At 42.3% G+C, this 14,968-nt stretch overlaps 1 protein-coding gene and 1 pseudogene across 3 annotated transcripts in view; one reads left to right on the top strand and one right to left on the bottom strand.

The window, feature by feature from the left end:
* The window catches only part of DNAJA3 (DnaJ heat shock protein family (Hsp40) member A3), a 33,841-nt gene that overhangs the window by 18,024 nt on the left and 849 nt on the right, over window positions 1-14,968 (bottom strand). For both annotated transcript variants that reach the window (XM_079787974.1, XM_079787975.1), the window contains exons 2-5: window positions 10,187-10,320; window positions 4,791-4,874; window positions 3,373-3,573; window positions 2,250-2,402 (exon numbers count right to left, since the gene is read on the bottom strand). In XM_079787974.1, coding sequence (XP_079644100.1) covers window positions 2,250-2,402; window positions 3,373-3,573; window positions 4,791-4,874; window positions 10,187-10,320 — 572 coding nt within the window. The remainder of the gene's footprint in view (window positions 1-2,249; window positions 2,403-3,372; window positions 3,574-4,790; window positions 4,875-10,186; window positions 10,321-14,968) is intronic.
* Window positions 4,884-5,892, top strand: LOC307109292 (large ribosomal subunit protein eL37-like; annotated as a pseudogene). The gene has a single exon. The product of its transcript is annotated as a large ribosomal subunit protein eL37-like (transcript).

Below are 14,968 nucleotides of genomic sequence, written 5' to 3'. Positions count from 1 at the left end.
ATCCTAGGCAAGCATTTTCCATCACTGTAGTTTTCCATTATATGGATGCACCATGATTTTCCAGACAACTCACTCGTGATGGTCACTGAGGTTGTCCAGGCCTTTACTATTATGCACAGGCTGCAAGGGACAGCCTCTGCATGTGCAGCTTCCATTCCCAAAAGCCACCCTGGTTTCTACTTCCATCATCAGGGCACGTGAATGCCTACGTCCTACAGGCTTGTCAGCATGCACTGTACCAATCTTTGAAATGTATGCCAATCTGGAGGATGAACCAAAGGCATATTCTTATTTCCACTTGCATTTCCCTGACTGCTAGTGAGAAATGTTTACTGGTCACTTGCATTTCCTCTTGTGTTCATTTTGATCAGTTTTTCCAATGAGCTGTTGGTCTTTTTCTCATTATTCTGAAGGAGACTTTGACATACAGTATTAGAAAAATTAATCCTTTAGCAAATGTGTTGCAAATGTTTTTCCCAGTCTCAAATATTATATTTTAAGAGAAATACACTTTAGCTTTACTGTCTTACCTCAATGCTCACTTCAGAAATGTTTTTTAAAACTTCACAGCAATTCAAGGACTCAGAAAAAAGACCTTAGAAGTGAGAGGGAACTGGAGACAATCAATAAAACATATCTAAATATCTTTAACAAGTGAAAGCAACTTGGCTCACAGAACTGTAGCCACAGGAATTCATCCTCTCCAAGAGCACCCTCTCTCAGAGGAATGCAAACTCACTACAACTTCGTTACTAATTTCAAAGGGAAAAATAACTTTATATGGAGAAACCTCATAGACACTACCTTAACTAATTATGATCAAATGTAACATTATCACTAATGGGACAAACTGACACTTTATGTCCATTAATATGATCCACTGAAAAAGGCACTATATTTCTGAGGTATGAACTCAAAGTGAGAGGAATTCTATTAAAAATAGCTGTCTTCTAATCCTAAAAAAAGGTCAGCCGAAACCGGTTTGGCTCAGTGGATAGAGCGTCGGCCTGCGGACTGAAGGGTCCCAGGTTCGATTCCGGTCAAGGGCATGTACCTTGGTTGCGGGCACATCCCCAGTAGGGGGTGTGCAGGAGGCAACTGATCGATGTTTCTCTCTCATCGATGTTTCTAACTCTCTATCCCTCTCTCTTCCTCTCTGTAAAAAATCAATAAAATATATTAAAAAAAAAAAAAGGTCAAGGTCATAAAAGAGAAAAAAAGGATGAGAAACTATTTCAGATTAAAGGAGACAAAAGGTAAGATAAGCAAGTGCCATACAAGGTCCCCATTTGGATCCTGGGCCGGGGGGGGGGGGGGGGGGGGGGGGGGGGGCGGGAGGAACATTGTAAGGACAATTGAATTAATCTAAGTACTGTACAGATAATGGTAGTGTATCAACATTAAATTTCTTTATTTTGAAAACTGTACTGTGGTTATGTAAAAGAATGTTCTTGTTCTTAGAAAACACACAGTGAAGTATGCAGGAATAAAGAAACAGAATGTTTGCAACTTACTCTCAAATGTTTGGGGGAATGTGTGTACATGCATGCATGTGTGCAGAATACATACACAGGGAGAAAGGGGGGGAGGAAATAAATGAGCATACCAAAATGCTAATAATTGGTGAAGCTGAGTAAAAGGAATAAAGGGTGGTTCGTTATACTGTTCTATAAGCTTGAATTACATCAAGTTACAAAAAAGAAAAAAAATGATTACACTTCAAGCAAAGTGTCCCCCAACAACCCCAACTTGGATTCAAATTATCAAAATATCAGCTTGGCTGGCATAGCCCAGTGGTTGAGCATTGACCTATGAACCAGGAGGTTATGGTTCAATTCCCAGTCAGGGCACATACCCGGGTTGCAGGCTCGATCCCCTGGGGGGTGCAGGAGGCATGTTTCTATCTCTCCCTCTCCCTTCTTCTCTGAAACCAATAAAAATATGTGGTTTTTTTTTTTAATTATCAAAATATCCCAAAGCATATTTTTAGAGAAAGAAGATAAGGTTTTTTTGCTCTGTCTGTATTACTGACCAAGACAGAGCATGCTTGAAAAAATACAAAAGGTTCTAGATAAAACAGTCCCATGTAGTTATGAATTCTCAAAGCCCTAGGTACTGCTCAAAAAAATATTCACAGAAACATAGAAAAAAGGAATGGTGGGAAGTATGGATGGGCATGAGGTAGGAGTCCCCTGAGTAGGTGGGAGGTTGGGGGGTGGCGGGAGGGGGCAGCTCTAACTTGCTCTTACCATGCCGGAGCCACCGCAGTAGTGGCAATGCTGCACCTTGGTGCCAGGCTCATTCCCCTTGCCATTGCACCGCTCACAGGTATCGGTGATGTTCACAGTGAACTCCTTGTTGACACCCTTGGCAGCTTGATTGAATGTCAAATCCATGATAAACTAGAGAAATCAAGGGATGGCCTGTCATCTTTCTTAAAATAGGGGAGGGTACTAGCCAGCAGTTTGCAGTTACTTTATTTTTAAAGACTTTATTTTTTAGAACAAAAATTGAAAGGAAGGTACAGAAATTTCCCACATACACCCTGCCCCCACCCATGTACAATTTCTCCCATCATCATCACTCACCAGAGTGGTACATTTTTTAATCAAGGATAAACCTACACTGACACATCATAATTACTCAAAGCCCACATTTACATTAGGGTTCACTCTTGGTGTTGTACATTACTAGTATATGGGTCTAGACAAATGCATAATGACAAGCATATACAGTACATCATTATAGATCAAAGAGAGTATTTTCACTGCCCTAAAAACCCTCTGTGCTCTCCCTATTCATCTCTTCCCTCCCTAGTTACTTAACTTTGCAACTGCTCTACTTATCTGTACTCTGCCAAGTAAGAATAGATGGGACTTAACTGTTTATGCCCTACTCCTTAGGATTTTAAAGAGGTAATGTTTGTTGTAAGTAAAAATGCATTTTTCAACAAATTGTTCACAAATAATACTTGTATACAGTCCTTACAATCATAACTTAAGTCATAAACATTCCCCCTTTCTCTTCAACTCTGAGAATGTCTTATTAGGACATAAATATGGAAGTAGGACTGGGAATGTCTTCCTACTAGATTGAGCTCTCCTGGATAAAATATACCCTAATAATGGACTCTGAGAGCCTTAGGTGCTGCCTGGTTAAGCAACAGTAATACTTAAGTCAAAATAGATGTACAATATAGTACATTACCTATATGATTTTTCAAATTTTGAAATTATTTCTTATCAAAATGGCTGCTTCCAGACCATTCCATTTAAGCTGCTTTGCCTTTTCTTTGAGAAACAGAAATTGATGAAATCTGTTTACACCACACTTAGCAGCTAAAATATGAATGGTTCTTCAAAATGAGCTTACCTCCTGAGGCTGACTGAATACACTCTGGAAATCTCCAAAGGAAGATGATGAGAATTCCCCAAAGATCTTCCTGAAGAGCTCCTCTGGGTCAACAGTGGGGCCTCCTTTCCAGTAGCTCTGCCCAGAGCCACCAGCCCCAGGATCAAAGCCAGTGGAGCCGTAGGCATCATACTGCTTCCTCTTCACTTCATCACTCAGCACCTTCCACAAAAGGCAGAGCAGTTAGGTGTTCCCAGGTCTCTAGAGACCCAGGGACAGACACCAAGTACAGACAATGACACTATCAACAATAAATGTTCTGATTTTGACAATACTATAGTTATGAGAAAGAATATTCTTATTCTTAGAAAATACTGAAATACTTAAGCCGAAACCGGTTTGGCTCAGTGGATAGAGCGTCGGTCTGCAGACTAAAGGGTCCCAGGTTCGATTCCAGTCAAGGGCATGTACATTGGTTGCGGGCACATCCCCGGTGGGGGGTGTGCAGGAGGCAGCTGGTCGATGTTTCTCTCTCATCGATGTTTCTAGCTCTTTATCCCTCTCCCTCTCTGTAAAAAATCAATAAAATATATTTTAAAAAAATATTGAAATACTTGGGAATAAAGAGATACAAAGTCTGTGACTTACTCTCAAAAGGTTGGGGGGCCAATGTACATACACAGAGGGCAGATATATCCTATATATTCTGAACTCTTTGGGCATGGTCAGAATCTGGGAAGAAGGCCCACTTTTATTTATTTACTTATTTATTTATTTAATCCTCACCTAAGGATATTTTTTTCATTGCTCTTCAGAGAAAGTAGAAGGGGGGAGAGAAACTTCAATGTGAGAGAGACACATTGAGTAGTTACCTTCCACATGTGCTCCGACTAGGCCTGGGGATTGAACCTGCAACCCAGGTATGTGCCTTTGACTGGAAATTGAACCTGAGACCCTTCAGTGCTCAGGCCAACACTCTAACCACCTAGCAACACTGGTCAGGGCAAGAAGTCCACGTTTAAATAACTCCGGAATTGTTCAGTAGTTTCATGTATGTTCTGTCCCGGATTACATTTTAAATTGCTCTAGGGCAGTGGTGGTCTTCTACTTTTACAGGATCCACCATCCCCTCCAGAAAGCAATGCCCTAAGTTGGAGAGAGGCGATCAAATAGGTGCACAATTAATCCAGCAAGGTGTTACCAGACCCAGCTACAAGTCCAAGCTTTGTTAATATAGACTGGACCTTGTTTTTTGTTGAGATTCCAAGTTAGATCTAGCGTGAGACCTGGAAATCTCTTTTTTCTTTAACAAGATGAGCTGGTGCAGGGACAAAGCCTTCATAGTGGAACTTAGGACACATCAGGTTGCTCTGTGCAGCACACTCTGATGCATACATGCAGCTAAATGACTGACTGCACACACCAGTGGTTCAAGTTACCTCATAGGCTTCTGCCAGCTGGGAAAACTTCTCCTTGGCTTTGGGATCATCCTTATTTGTGTCTGGGTGATATTTCTTGGCAAGCTATGGGAGGAAATGGTAAATTACTATGAATACAAAATGATTACTAAAACTGAATCCCAAATACCTGTCACAATTTCGTCTCCATAGTAGTTGTCTCTCTAAAACTTTACAAACAATAGCAATAACACAAGGTTTAAGACATCAAAATAAACCATGTCTTCAAATCTGAGGTATATATACATTTTTCAACTACAACAAATCTCTACCAAAAATAACTAATTATTTAGAACTTGAACACTTTTGTGAAAGATGCAAAATAGTGTATCTGGTACACTTTTTTAAATTGCTCTAGGGCAGTGGTGGTCTTCTACTTTTACAGGATCCACCATCCCCTCCAGAAAGCAATGCCCTAAGTAGGAGAGAGGCGATCAAATAGGTGCACAATTAATCCAGCAAGGTGTTCTACATAAAAAAGAGATGAAAATAACTGGATGAATAGATTTTTGGAAGAACATACAATTAAACTGCTAACACTGCTACAGGAGGAATATGGATGAATAGAAAAGAAGACTTCAATGTTTACTACCTTGTACTTTTTGAATTCTGAATAAGAGGAATATATTCAAAATATACATTTCAATATTAAAAACAAAACTAAGTCTTGCTCTTTGGTCTTAGCAGCAGAAGCAAGATGACGAAGGGGACGTCATCATTCGGCAAGCACCGCAACAAGACGCACACATTGTGCCGCCCCAGTGGCTCGACGCCTCCACCTGTAGAAGTCCACCTGCGGCAAGTGTGGCTATCCCGCCAATGCAAGAGGAAGTATAACTGGAGTGCCAAGGCTAAATGACGAAACACTACCAGAACTGGTCCCATGAGGCACCTAAAAATTGTGTACCATAGATTCAGGGCTGGATTCCGTGAAGGAACGACACCTAAATCCAAGAGGGCAGCAGTTCATCTTAAGGATTTCAATGATTAGTCATGCAATAAATGTCATGGTTTAAAAATTTTTTAATTAAATTAAAATTAAAAAAAAAAACCCTAAATCTCACTTGGCTGTCCAGAGCATATATGTGTGCTGAGCAGCCCTAAAGTGAAGGCTACCTTCTGGCTGTGCTGAGTAGTGTTGTGTGCTTTGTAGGTGTTCACCATTGTTTGCTAGACTCCTGGCCTTCCAAGTTTGGATTACCACAGGTCCCTTATGTGATGGCAAGGAGGTGCACGAACAGAATCCTAAAGCTGACAGTGTCTGAGGAGGCTGTCTAGCTCCATCACTGCCAGCAGCTGGCTGCTTAATCTGCTTCTGGAGATGCTGGTCCTCACACCAGCATATGGATGCATGTCAGAGGCTGTGAGCTAAGCACTGAAGGAGATTGGGGTGGGGGAGGGGTCCCAAGCATGGCCAGGCTACAAGGCAAGGCTGATTCCAACTCCAAGGCAAGATATGTCTATCTACTGGCAGGTCCCGAACTCCAAGATAAGATATGCTAAAACATGAGACTCACACAAGGAGCAGAGAGGCCTTTTATAATCAGAAAGATCTGTACGTTTAGTCTCATGTATACCACATATTAGCTGTGTGGCCTTGGATGTGTGTCATAATCTCACCAAGCCTCTTGCCATTAGGATTTATCAAGATCTGAGTCCAGCCTGGCCAGGTATGGCTCAGTGGTTGAGTGTCGACCTATGAACCAAGAGGTCACTGGTTTGATTCCTGGTCAGGGCACATGCCTGGGTTGGGGGCTCAATCCTCAGTGGGGGATGTACAGGAGGCAGCAGATCAATTATTCTCTCTCATCGTTGATGTTTCTATCGCTCTCTCTCTCTCTCCTTCTCCCTTGCTCTCTGAAATCATTAAAAATATATTTTTAAAAATTATCTGAGCCCTAGCCAGTTTGGCTCAGTAGACAGAGCGAGCGTTGGCCTGTGCATTGAAGGGTCCCAGATTCAATTCCGGTCAAGGGCACATGCCCGGGTTGCAGCTCAGTTCCCAGTGGGGTTCATGCAGGAGACAGCCAAACGGTGCTTCTCTCTCATCATTGATGTTTCTATCTGTCTCTTCCTCTCCCTTCCTCTCTGAAATCAATAAAAATATATATATTTTTAAAAAGATATGAGTCTAGTAATTGCTCCATAAAGGCATCTTTAAAAGTTTCCAGTTTTAAATTGCACAGCTTTATCTGATCTTTATATTTCCACAATTAAATGGATTCCTACTCTCTTTTAAATGAAAGCTGTAGCACTTGTTAAGGGCCTCAAATGCCCCATTAATTTGGTCACAGCCTCCATCTTGTTAAGCTTCTCCCACCCTTGCATCATGTACCTTACCTTCCAGCTCAAACGAGACATGCTATTCATTCTTCCCACGCTAGGATCTCTGCCTTCCTTGTGGCTTTGTTCATTCCATTACAACCCAGTAATAAAAAGATTAACTCAGAAAAATGAGCGAAGGGTCTGAATAATATTTACAACAAATGACTGGTAATCACATGAAAAGATGCTTAACATCATTAGCCATCATGAAAAAGCAAATCAAAAACCACACTGAGACACCACTTCACACCCACTAGGGTGGCTAGCATAAAAAAGATAGTGTTGGCCAGGATGTGGAGAAATTAGAAGCCTTATATACTGCTGGTGGGAATGTAAAATGGTGCAGCCACTTTGGAAAATAGTCTAGTAGTTCCTTAAAAGGTTAAACACAGAGTTATCATTTGACCCAGGAATTCTACTCATTTGTCCAGTGGTCGGCAAACTCATTAGTCAACAGAGCCAAATATCAACAGTACAACAATTGAAATTTCTTTTGAGAGCCAAATTTTTTAAACTTAAACTTCTTCTAACGCCACTTCTTCAAAATAAACTCGCCCAGGCTGTGGTATTTTGTGGAAGAGCCACACTCAAGGAGCCAAAGAGCCACATGTGGCTCGCGAGCCGCAGTTTGCCGACCACTAGTCTATACTAATAAAAGGGCAATATGCAAATTAGACCAGGAGATCTTCCAGACATCCTTTCGTCCTTTAGTCCTTTCGGACAAAGCCATGGTGGCGGGGCCAAGGCAGAGGCGGTTAGGTGAGATCAGGCCAGCAGGGGAGGGCAGTTGGGGGCGATCAGGCCGGTGGGAGGGGGGCGGTTGGGGGTGAGCAGGCCGGTGGTGAGGGGCAGTTGGGGGCGAGCAGGCAGGCGGGGGGGGCAGTTGGGGGCGAGCAGGCCAGCGAGTGGGGGGGGACAGTGGGGGCAAGCAGGCCAGCGGGGGGAGGGGGACAGTGGGGGCCGTTGGGGGCAAGCAGGCTGGCGAGGGGGGGAGGCAGTTGGGGGCAAGCAGGCCGGCAGGCGAGCAGTTAGGAGCCAGCGGTCCCAGATTACAAGAGGGATGTCCGACTGCCAGTTTAGGCCCACAGGGATCGGGCCTAAATCGGCAGACGGACATCCCGTGAGGGGTCCCAGATTGGAGAGGGTGCAGGCCGGGCTGAGGGACACGGAAATGGACACGGACACACGGACACACAGACACACACACACACACACACACACACACACACACACCCATGCATGAATTTCGTGCACTGGGCCACTAATATATGTATAAGTGTGTGTGTGTGTGTGTATCCAAGAGTAATGAAAACATAGGTCTACACAAAAATTATACATGGATATTCACAGCACCACTACTCATAACAGCAGAAAAGTGGGAACAATCCAAATATCCATCAACTGATGAATGGACAAATAAATGTAGCATATCCATGTAATGAAATATTATTTGACCATTAAAAGGAATGAAGTAGTCCAACCAGCATGGCTCAGTAATTGTGCATTGATCTATGAACCAAGAGATCACGGTTCTATTCCCGGTGAGAGCACATGCCCAAGTTGCAGGCTCGATCCCCAGTGTGGGGTATGCAGGAGGCAGCCAATCAATGATTCTCTCTCATCATTGATGTTTCTCTCTCTCTCCCCCTCTCTCTCTTCCTCTCTGAAATTAATAAATATATATATTTAAAAAAAGGAATGAAGTAACAACATGGATGAACCTTGAAAATATGCTAAAGTGAAAGAAGACAGCCATTAAAGGCTATATGTTGTAGGATTTCATTTCTATAAAATGTCTGCACCAGGCAAATACATAGAGATAGAAAGGTTAGCAACTGCAAGGGTAGAGGAGAAAGAATGGGGTCTAAGAGCTAATGGTATGGGGTTTCTTTCTGAGTTGTTGAAAACGTTCTAAAATTGATTGTGATGATGACTATACAATTCTAAATATATTAAAAATCAGTGTACTAGACACTTTAAAAAAATTAAGAGGAGGAAGTAGCAATCCAAGCCATAACCTGTTAGGTCTGTCTTGATCAGTACTTGGTTCACAAATATTGGCCTTGCAAAGTTTTTGCTCACCCACAAAAAAATTTTTTTTCAATTTAAACAATCTTGTAGTAAAGTTTTCATAAAGGTAATTTATTTTTGTATTCAGTTCGTATTTAATTTAAAGATCTCTTCTTTATTCTGATATTGTGGCTTTCCTATTTTTATGGTGTTTAGATACTCTTTCTCTTACCAATGACATTAATAGGCTGTAGTTATTTTTAACATCGGTATTAGACAAAATACAAAAGTTGGCACTCCTACACTGGTGTCCCCATTTTTTATTTTAATTTAAATTTTTTATCAGAGCAAAAACCTGGGAACCACTGGTATAAATAACACACATGCCACTTTACGAATAGTCCTAATACATTCTGGGATCTGATGATGGAAATATCACACTTTTTGAGTTAAGAGAAGAAATAATTTTAAGTCCATAAACTTTTATCTGAATGCAAAAAATGACTACCTAAAACTTAAACCAGCATGCCTACTACAGAATAAATTTAAGTACAAAACCAGCTATTTTAAAGAAAAGAAAAAACAACCAGCTGTGGCCAGGCCAGCATGGCTCGGTGGCTGTGTCGACCTATGAACCAGGAGGTAACAGTCCAATTCCCAGTCAGGGCACATGCCCGAGTTGTGGGCTCGATTCCCAGAGTGAGGCATGCAAGAGGCAGCTGATCGATGATTCTCTCTCATCATTGATGTTTCTATCTCTCTCTCCCACTCCCTTCTCTGAAATCAATAAAAATATATTAAAAAAACACACACACAGCTGTGAAAAAAATATTTTTTAATCTCTTTTCTGAAGCATTAATGGGTACAGTATCATGCACTGAAAAACACAGTTCAACAAAGCCCATCTTTATCATATCATTCTATACTATCAGCAGCCTGTGTCCTATTCGTATGGGTGTATACACATGGCACTAATCAGTATCAGACTAATCAATAGCATTCCTTCTACAATCTTGTCTCTAAAATCTGGCTTTCATACAGACCTGGTAATAGGCTTTCTTGATCTCTTTCTGGCTGGCATTTCGGGGCACTCCTAATATCTGGTAATAATCCTCTTTGGCCAGAGGGGTACTCGTGTGGAAAGAGGCAGTACAAACAAAAGGGTAACTTTTTACTCCTAAAAAAGAAAAAAGAAAAGAAAATCACTTGGGAATATGCTCAACAAAAGGAAATTGTGAGTAAACTAGCCAGGTTTTACCTGTGAAGTAGCAAATAGATCACAACTTTAGAGCCTGTTCTCCACTGCACTTCAAAAATGGCTAAGGTGCCTGGCTGGTGTGGCTCAATGGTTGAGCGTTAACCTATGAACCAGGAGGTCACAGTTCAATTTCAGTCAGGGCACATGCCCAGGGTTGTGTGCTTGATCCCCAGTGTGGAGCGTACAGGAGGCAGCCAATCAATGATTCTCTCTCATCACTGATGCTTCTCTCTCTCTCCCCCTCTCCCTTTCTCTCTGAAATAAATTTTAATATATATATATATATTTTTTTTTTAATGGCTAAGGCCAGCACAGCTGGTGTGGCTCAGTGGTTGAGCATCGATCTATGAACCAGAAGGTCATGGTTAGATTCCTGGTCAGGGCACATGCCAGGGTTGCGGGCTCAATCCCCAGTGTGGGGCGTGCAGGAGGCAGCCGATCAATGATTCTCTCTCATAATTGATGTTTCTTTCTCTCTCTTTTTCTCCCTTCCTCTCTGAAATCAAAAATATATTTTTTAAATGGCTGAGGCCACTGTATACAAAGAATATAACACTGGGTGGGGCTGATCCTGCTGGATTAAACTACCAATGTAGCTCATTAAACCACCAAACAAACGGTACCCTAGATGGGGGCTGCACCTGGAGATGACTAAAAAGGGAGTTAGCTCCCATTACACTGCTTGAGAACTCACCACATGCCAGGTATTTTCATAGACTTTATCTCAAGTAATGCTTAATAACTCCTCAGGTTCTTTCCCTCTACCAAGCAACCTTGGATATCTGCTCACAGGATAGGGTGGTGCCAGAGTGTGGTCCCAGGAACAGCTGGATTAGCTGTTCAGCTTATTACAAATGCACATTTTCAGGCCCCCCTTACCCCCCCCCTCCCCACTAGCCTGAATCAGAAATTCTGAAGGTGGCTCCCCAGCAGGCTGTGTTCAACAAGCCCTCCAGGTGATGATCCTGTTGAATGCTCAAGTTTGGGAACCACTATGTTAATTAAACGGTTCTCAGTAGTCTTTAGTGTCACGCATCTCTCAGAGAATCTAATAAAAGCATTGACCTCCTCCCCTAAAATAATACATGTATAGACACACAAGACTAAAAAGCCCTGTGGCAGAACCTGTTTACCACAGAGCAAACAACCTGAAAGGAATCAAAGCAAAGGCAGGTGGCCATATGCCCTGCCTCTTGCATCAGCAGCTAGGTGGAAAGGCCAACAGACACATCTACTCAACTGCCCTTTGTGCATGAAGCAGAGTGCTAACATTGCTGTCACAAGTGAAGCCTGGGGAGCTGCTCTGTAATCTTCAGTGCTGCCTCCTAACCCCCAACCCATCCTGTGACAACTGGAAGATAGGAGGGGGGTGTTAAGGCAGAAGGGATAAGAGGGTCAAAAATGAGGATCATGAGGCAGCTACATGTTTTCAAGTCAAACGTTAGTCTGGAGAGGATAAGTTCTGTATTCACAATTTATTCATTCAGCAAATGCTCACTGAGCCCCTACCAAGCACTAGGCTTCACAATGGGGATTTGACAGCCAGCCTTTCAAAGGCACTGCCCTCCTGAAGCTTATATTTACTCAAGATCTTAACACTGCACTAGGCACTGAGGATATAAGATGAGTAAAAGAGTCAAAACCAATGCCTCCAAGTTCAGCAGTCCCACAGGGGAGTCTGGAAGGCAGTGTGAAGATATATTAGAACAAGGACAGGCAGAGTGAGAAATACACGAAATAGTCACCTAACCAAGGTTTCTCAACCTCCGGCAGTGGAGGATGGGATCAGTTTCAGCAGGGGATGGAAGCAGGAGCTGTCCTATTGCTGGTCAAAACCATTTTGAGCCCCACCTGCAAATCCCTATGTTGACGTTCTAACCTCCAGCACCTCAGGTGACTGTATTTGGTGATAGGATCTTTGAAACAATCCTGACAAAACACTGACCTTGGACTTCTAGCTTCCAGAACTAGCAAAAAAAGGAAAGTAAGTTTCTGTTGTTTAAACCACCCAGTTTATAGTACTTGGTTATGGTGACCTTAGAAAACTAATATACCTAGTATGTATTATAGGATGTTTGGTAGCACTCCTGGCCAACTAGTTACCAGTAGCATCACCTACCCCGTCTCCCACTCTATAGTTGGCAGCTAAAAATGACATTACTAAACATCCCTTGGAGGGTAAAAATCACCCACTGGCAACCCAATCTAACAAGTTCAGGGGAGGTCTTCTAAGGCTCCTGGTGTTAAACTGTAGACTAAGGAGGGGTTTAAATCCATCCAGATTTATCCCAGTTGTCCTGGCATTATCTGCAACAGCATCCCCTTTGACTTTCAAAAGTGCCCTGTTTGGTGACTAAATCATATGATCACCTTTGGTTTAGAGGGAGTGGTTCATTCCTGGGCACTCAGGAACTGCAGGTACTAAACTCGAAACGTGTATGCATGTGAGGCTCCAGCCTCTGTATAGTGTTTGTGGTGATGGCAGGGATGATAGTTAGAGGTGGGGTGATTAGAAATGATGATGATTAATGGGGCCTAGAAATAAACAGAAGGGCCTCTAAGCTATGCTAAGAGTCTAGATTTTATACTGAGGGCAATAGGAAGCCACTGCAAGTGTTAAATAGGGAAGCGATCAGGTTTGCATGAGGAAGAGCTCTCAAAACAAAACAAACAAGGAGGACTGGGACACTACTTAAAATTAATCTGAGCATAAAAGACAACCAGGGTGTTAAGCATATGGAGAAAGGAGGCAAGATAAGCGATAGCCCAGACTCGGTTAGTTGGAGCACTGTCCTGTACACCAAAAGGTGTGAGATTTCTGACCAGGCACATACTGGCTAGCCGCTAGGGAAATAACTGCCTTCCTTCTGTGCTTGGGAGAAAAGTCAAGTGTTTCTATGTCACCTAATTGTACTACTTGATTTGAGATGAAATCGCAGACCAGTATTTGGGAGCTAAGTTGATGACTTTAGATGTGATATCAGAATGCATTTTGAAGGATGCCACCTCTCACCTGATACAAAACATACCTATTTTGGGCTGTGGGCTCTCTGGAGATACCGGTAAAAGGATAGCTGACTGCAGTTCCTTAGTAATGGCTGCATATAAGGCTCAGCACTTAATACTTGTCTGTCTCTCTCTCTCACTCACACACACACACACACACACGCACACACACACACACACACGCACACACACACACACAAAATTATCAAAAATGCTCTCCAGCCCAGCCAGTGTGACTCAGTGGTTGAGCATCAACCCATGACCTCCCCGTCAGGGCACAAGCCCAGTATTGCAGGCTGGATCCCCAGTAGGGGGTGTGCAGGAGGCAGCTGATGGATGATTCTCTCTCATCACTGATGTTCTCCCTCTCCCTTCTTCTCTCTGAAATCAATAAAAACATATTTTTAAAAAATGCTCCCCAACTTGTACAAATGTAATATGAACAATTTGTTGTTGTTGTTAATCCTTACCCGAGGATATCTTACCATTGATTTTTTTTAGAGAGGGGAAGAGAGAGAGAAAGACAGAGAGAAACACATTGATTAGTTGTCTCCTGCACGCACCCTGACCAGGGCCCGGGCCCAAGAGGAGCCTGCAACCAAAGTACGTGCCCTTGACCAGAATCGAACCCAGAACCCTTCGATCTGCGGACTGATACTCTATCCACAGAGCCAAACCAGCTAGGGCTGTAATATGAACAAATTTAGCTAGACATTAGAAAATGTTAGCAAAATATAAAAATGACCATTTTTACTCATACTGAGAAATACAGAATGACATCACTCCAAATAATCCTGAGGAATCTTGGGCAGACTACTGCTCCATCTATGAGGCAATACAGATGGCAAGAACAAAATTAAAAAATGGGATAACTTGACCAAAATCACAGCCAATCTTGTATCCCCAATACCTAGAACAGAGGCTATCGCATAAGACAGACTCTCAGTACATACCTGCAAATGAATAAATTTTCAGGTAAGCAAAGAAGCTCAAAGGGATTAAATAATTCATACACACACACACACACACACACACACGTGAGGTAAGTGTGCTCACTGTATGAAGTAATCGCAATTACTAATAGTTGAATGACAGCATTAACAAAACTGGAACCCAATAGGAAATTATCTTGTCAGGGCCCTTTAATTAACCACCTTTGTAAGGTTACAGATAGCTTAAATTTCATTTACACAAATTCTAGGGCACAGAATCAACTAGCACAATTCAGGCACATTCAGGTTCAATGATTCCTCCTTCCTTCTCTCACAATAATGGAAGCCATCCAACACACAACATGAAAAACTATCATGGCGAAGCACCTAAAGCCTTAATAAATATTAATTCACTATCACCCAGGCTATTAAGTAAGCAGCAGGCTTTGAATCAAGGTTTTACCACTTTTTAGCTTTATGACATCCTACAAGTTGTTTAACATCCAAGCCTCAGTTGTTGGTTGTTTTTTTTTTTAATCTACAAAATGGAAATAACAAGTGTCTATCACATGGAAATGTTCATGCTTGGTGCATAGTAAGTGCTCAACAAATGTTTGTATTTTTTAATA

Source organism: Cnephaeus nilssonii (assembly GCF_951640355.1).
Source record: "Cnephaeus nilssonii genome assembly, chromosome: 2".
Taxonomy (NCBI): Eukaryota; Metazoa; Chordata; class Mammalia; order Chiroptera; family Vespertilionidae; genus Cnephaeus; species Cnephaeus nilssonii.
Note: the sequence above shows the minus strand (reverse complement) of the source record. Positions and strands in the feature narration are given on the sequence as shown.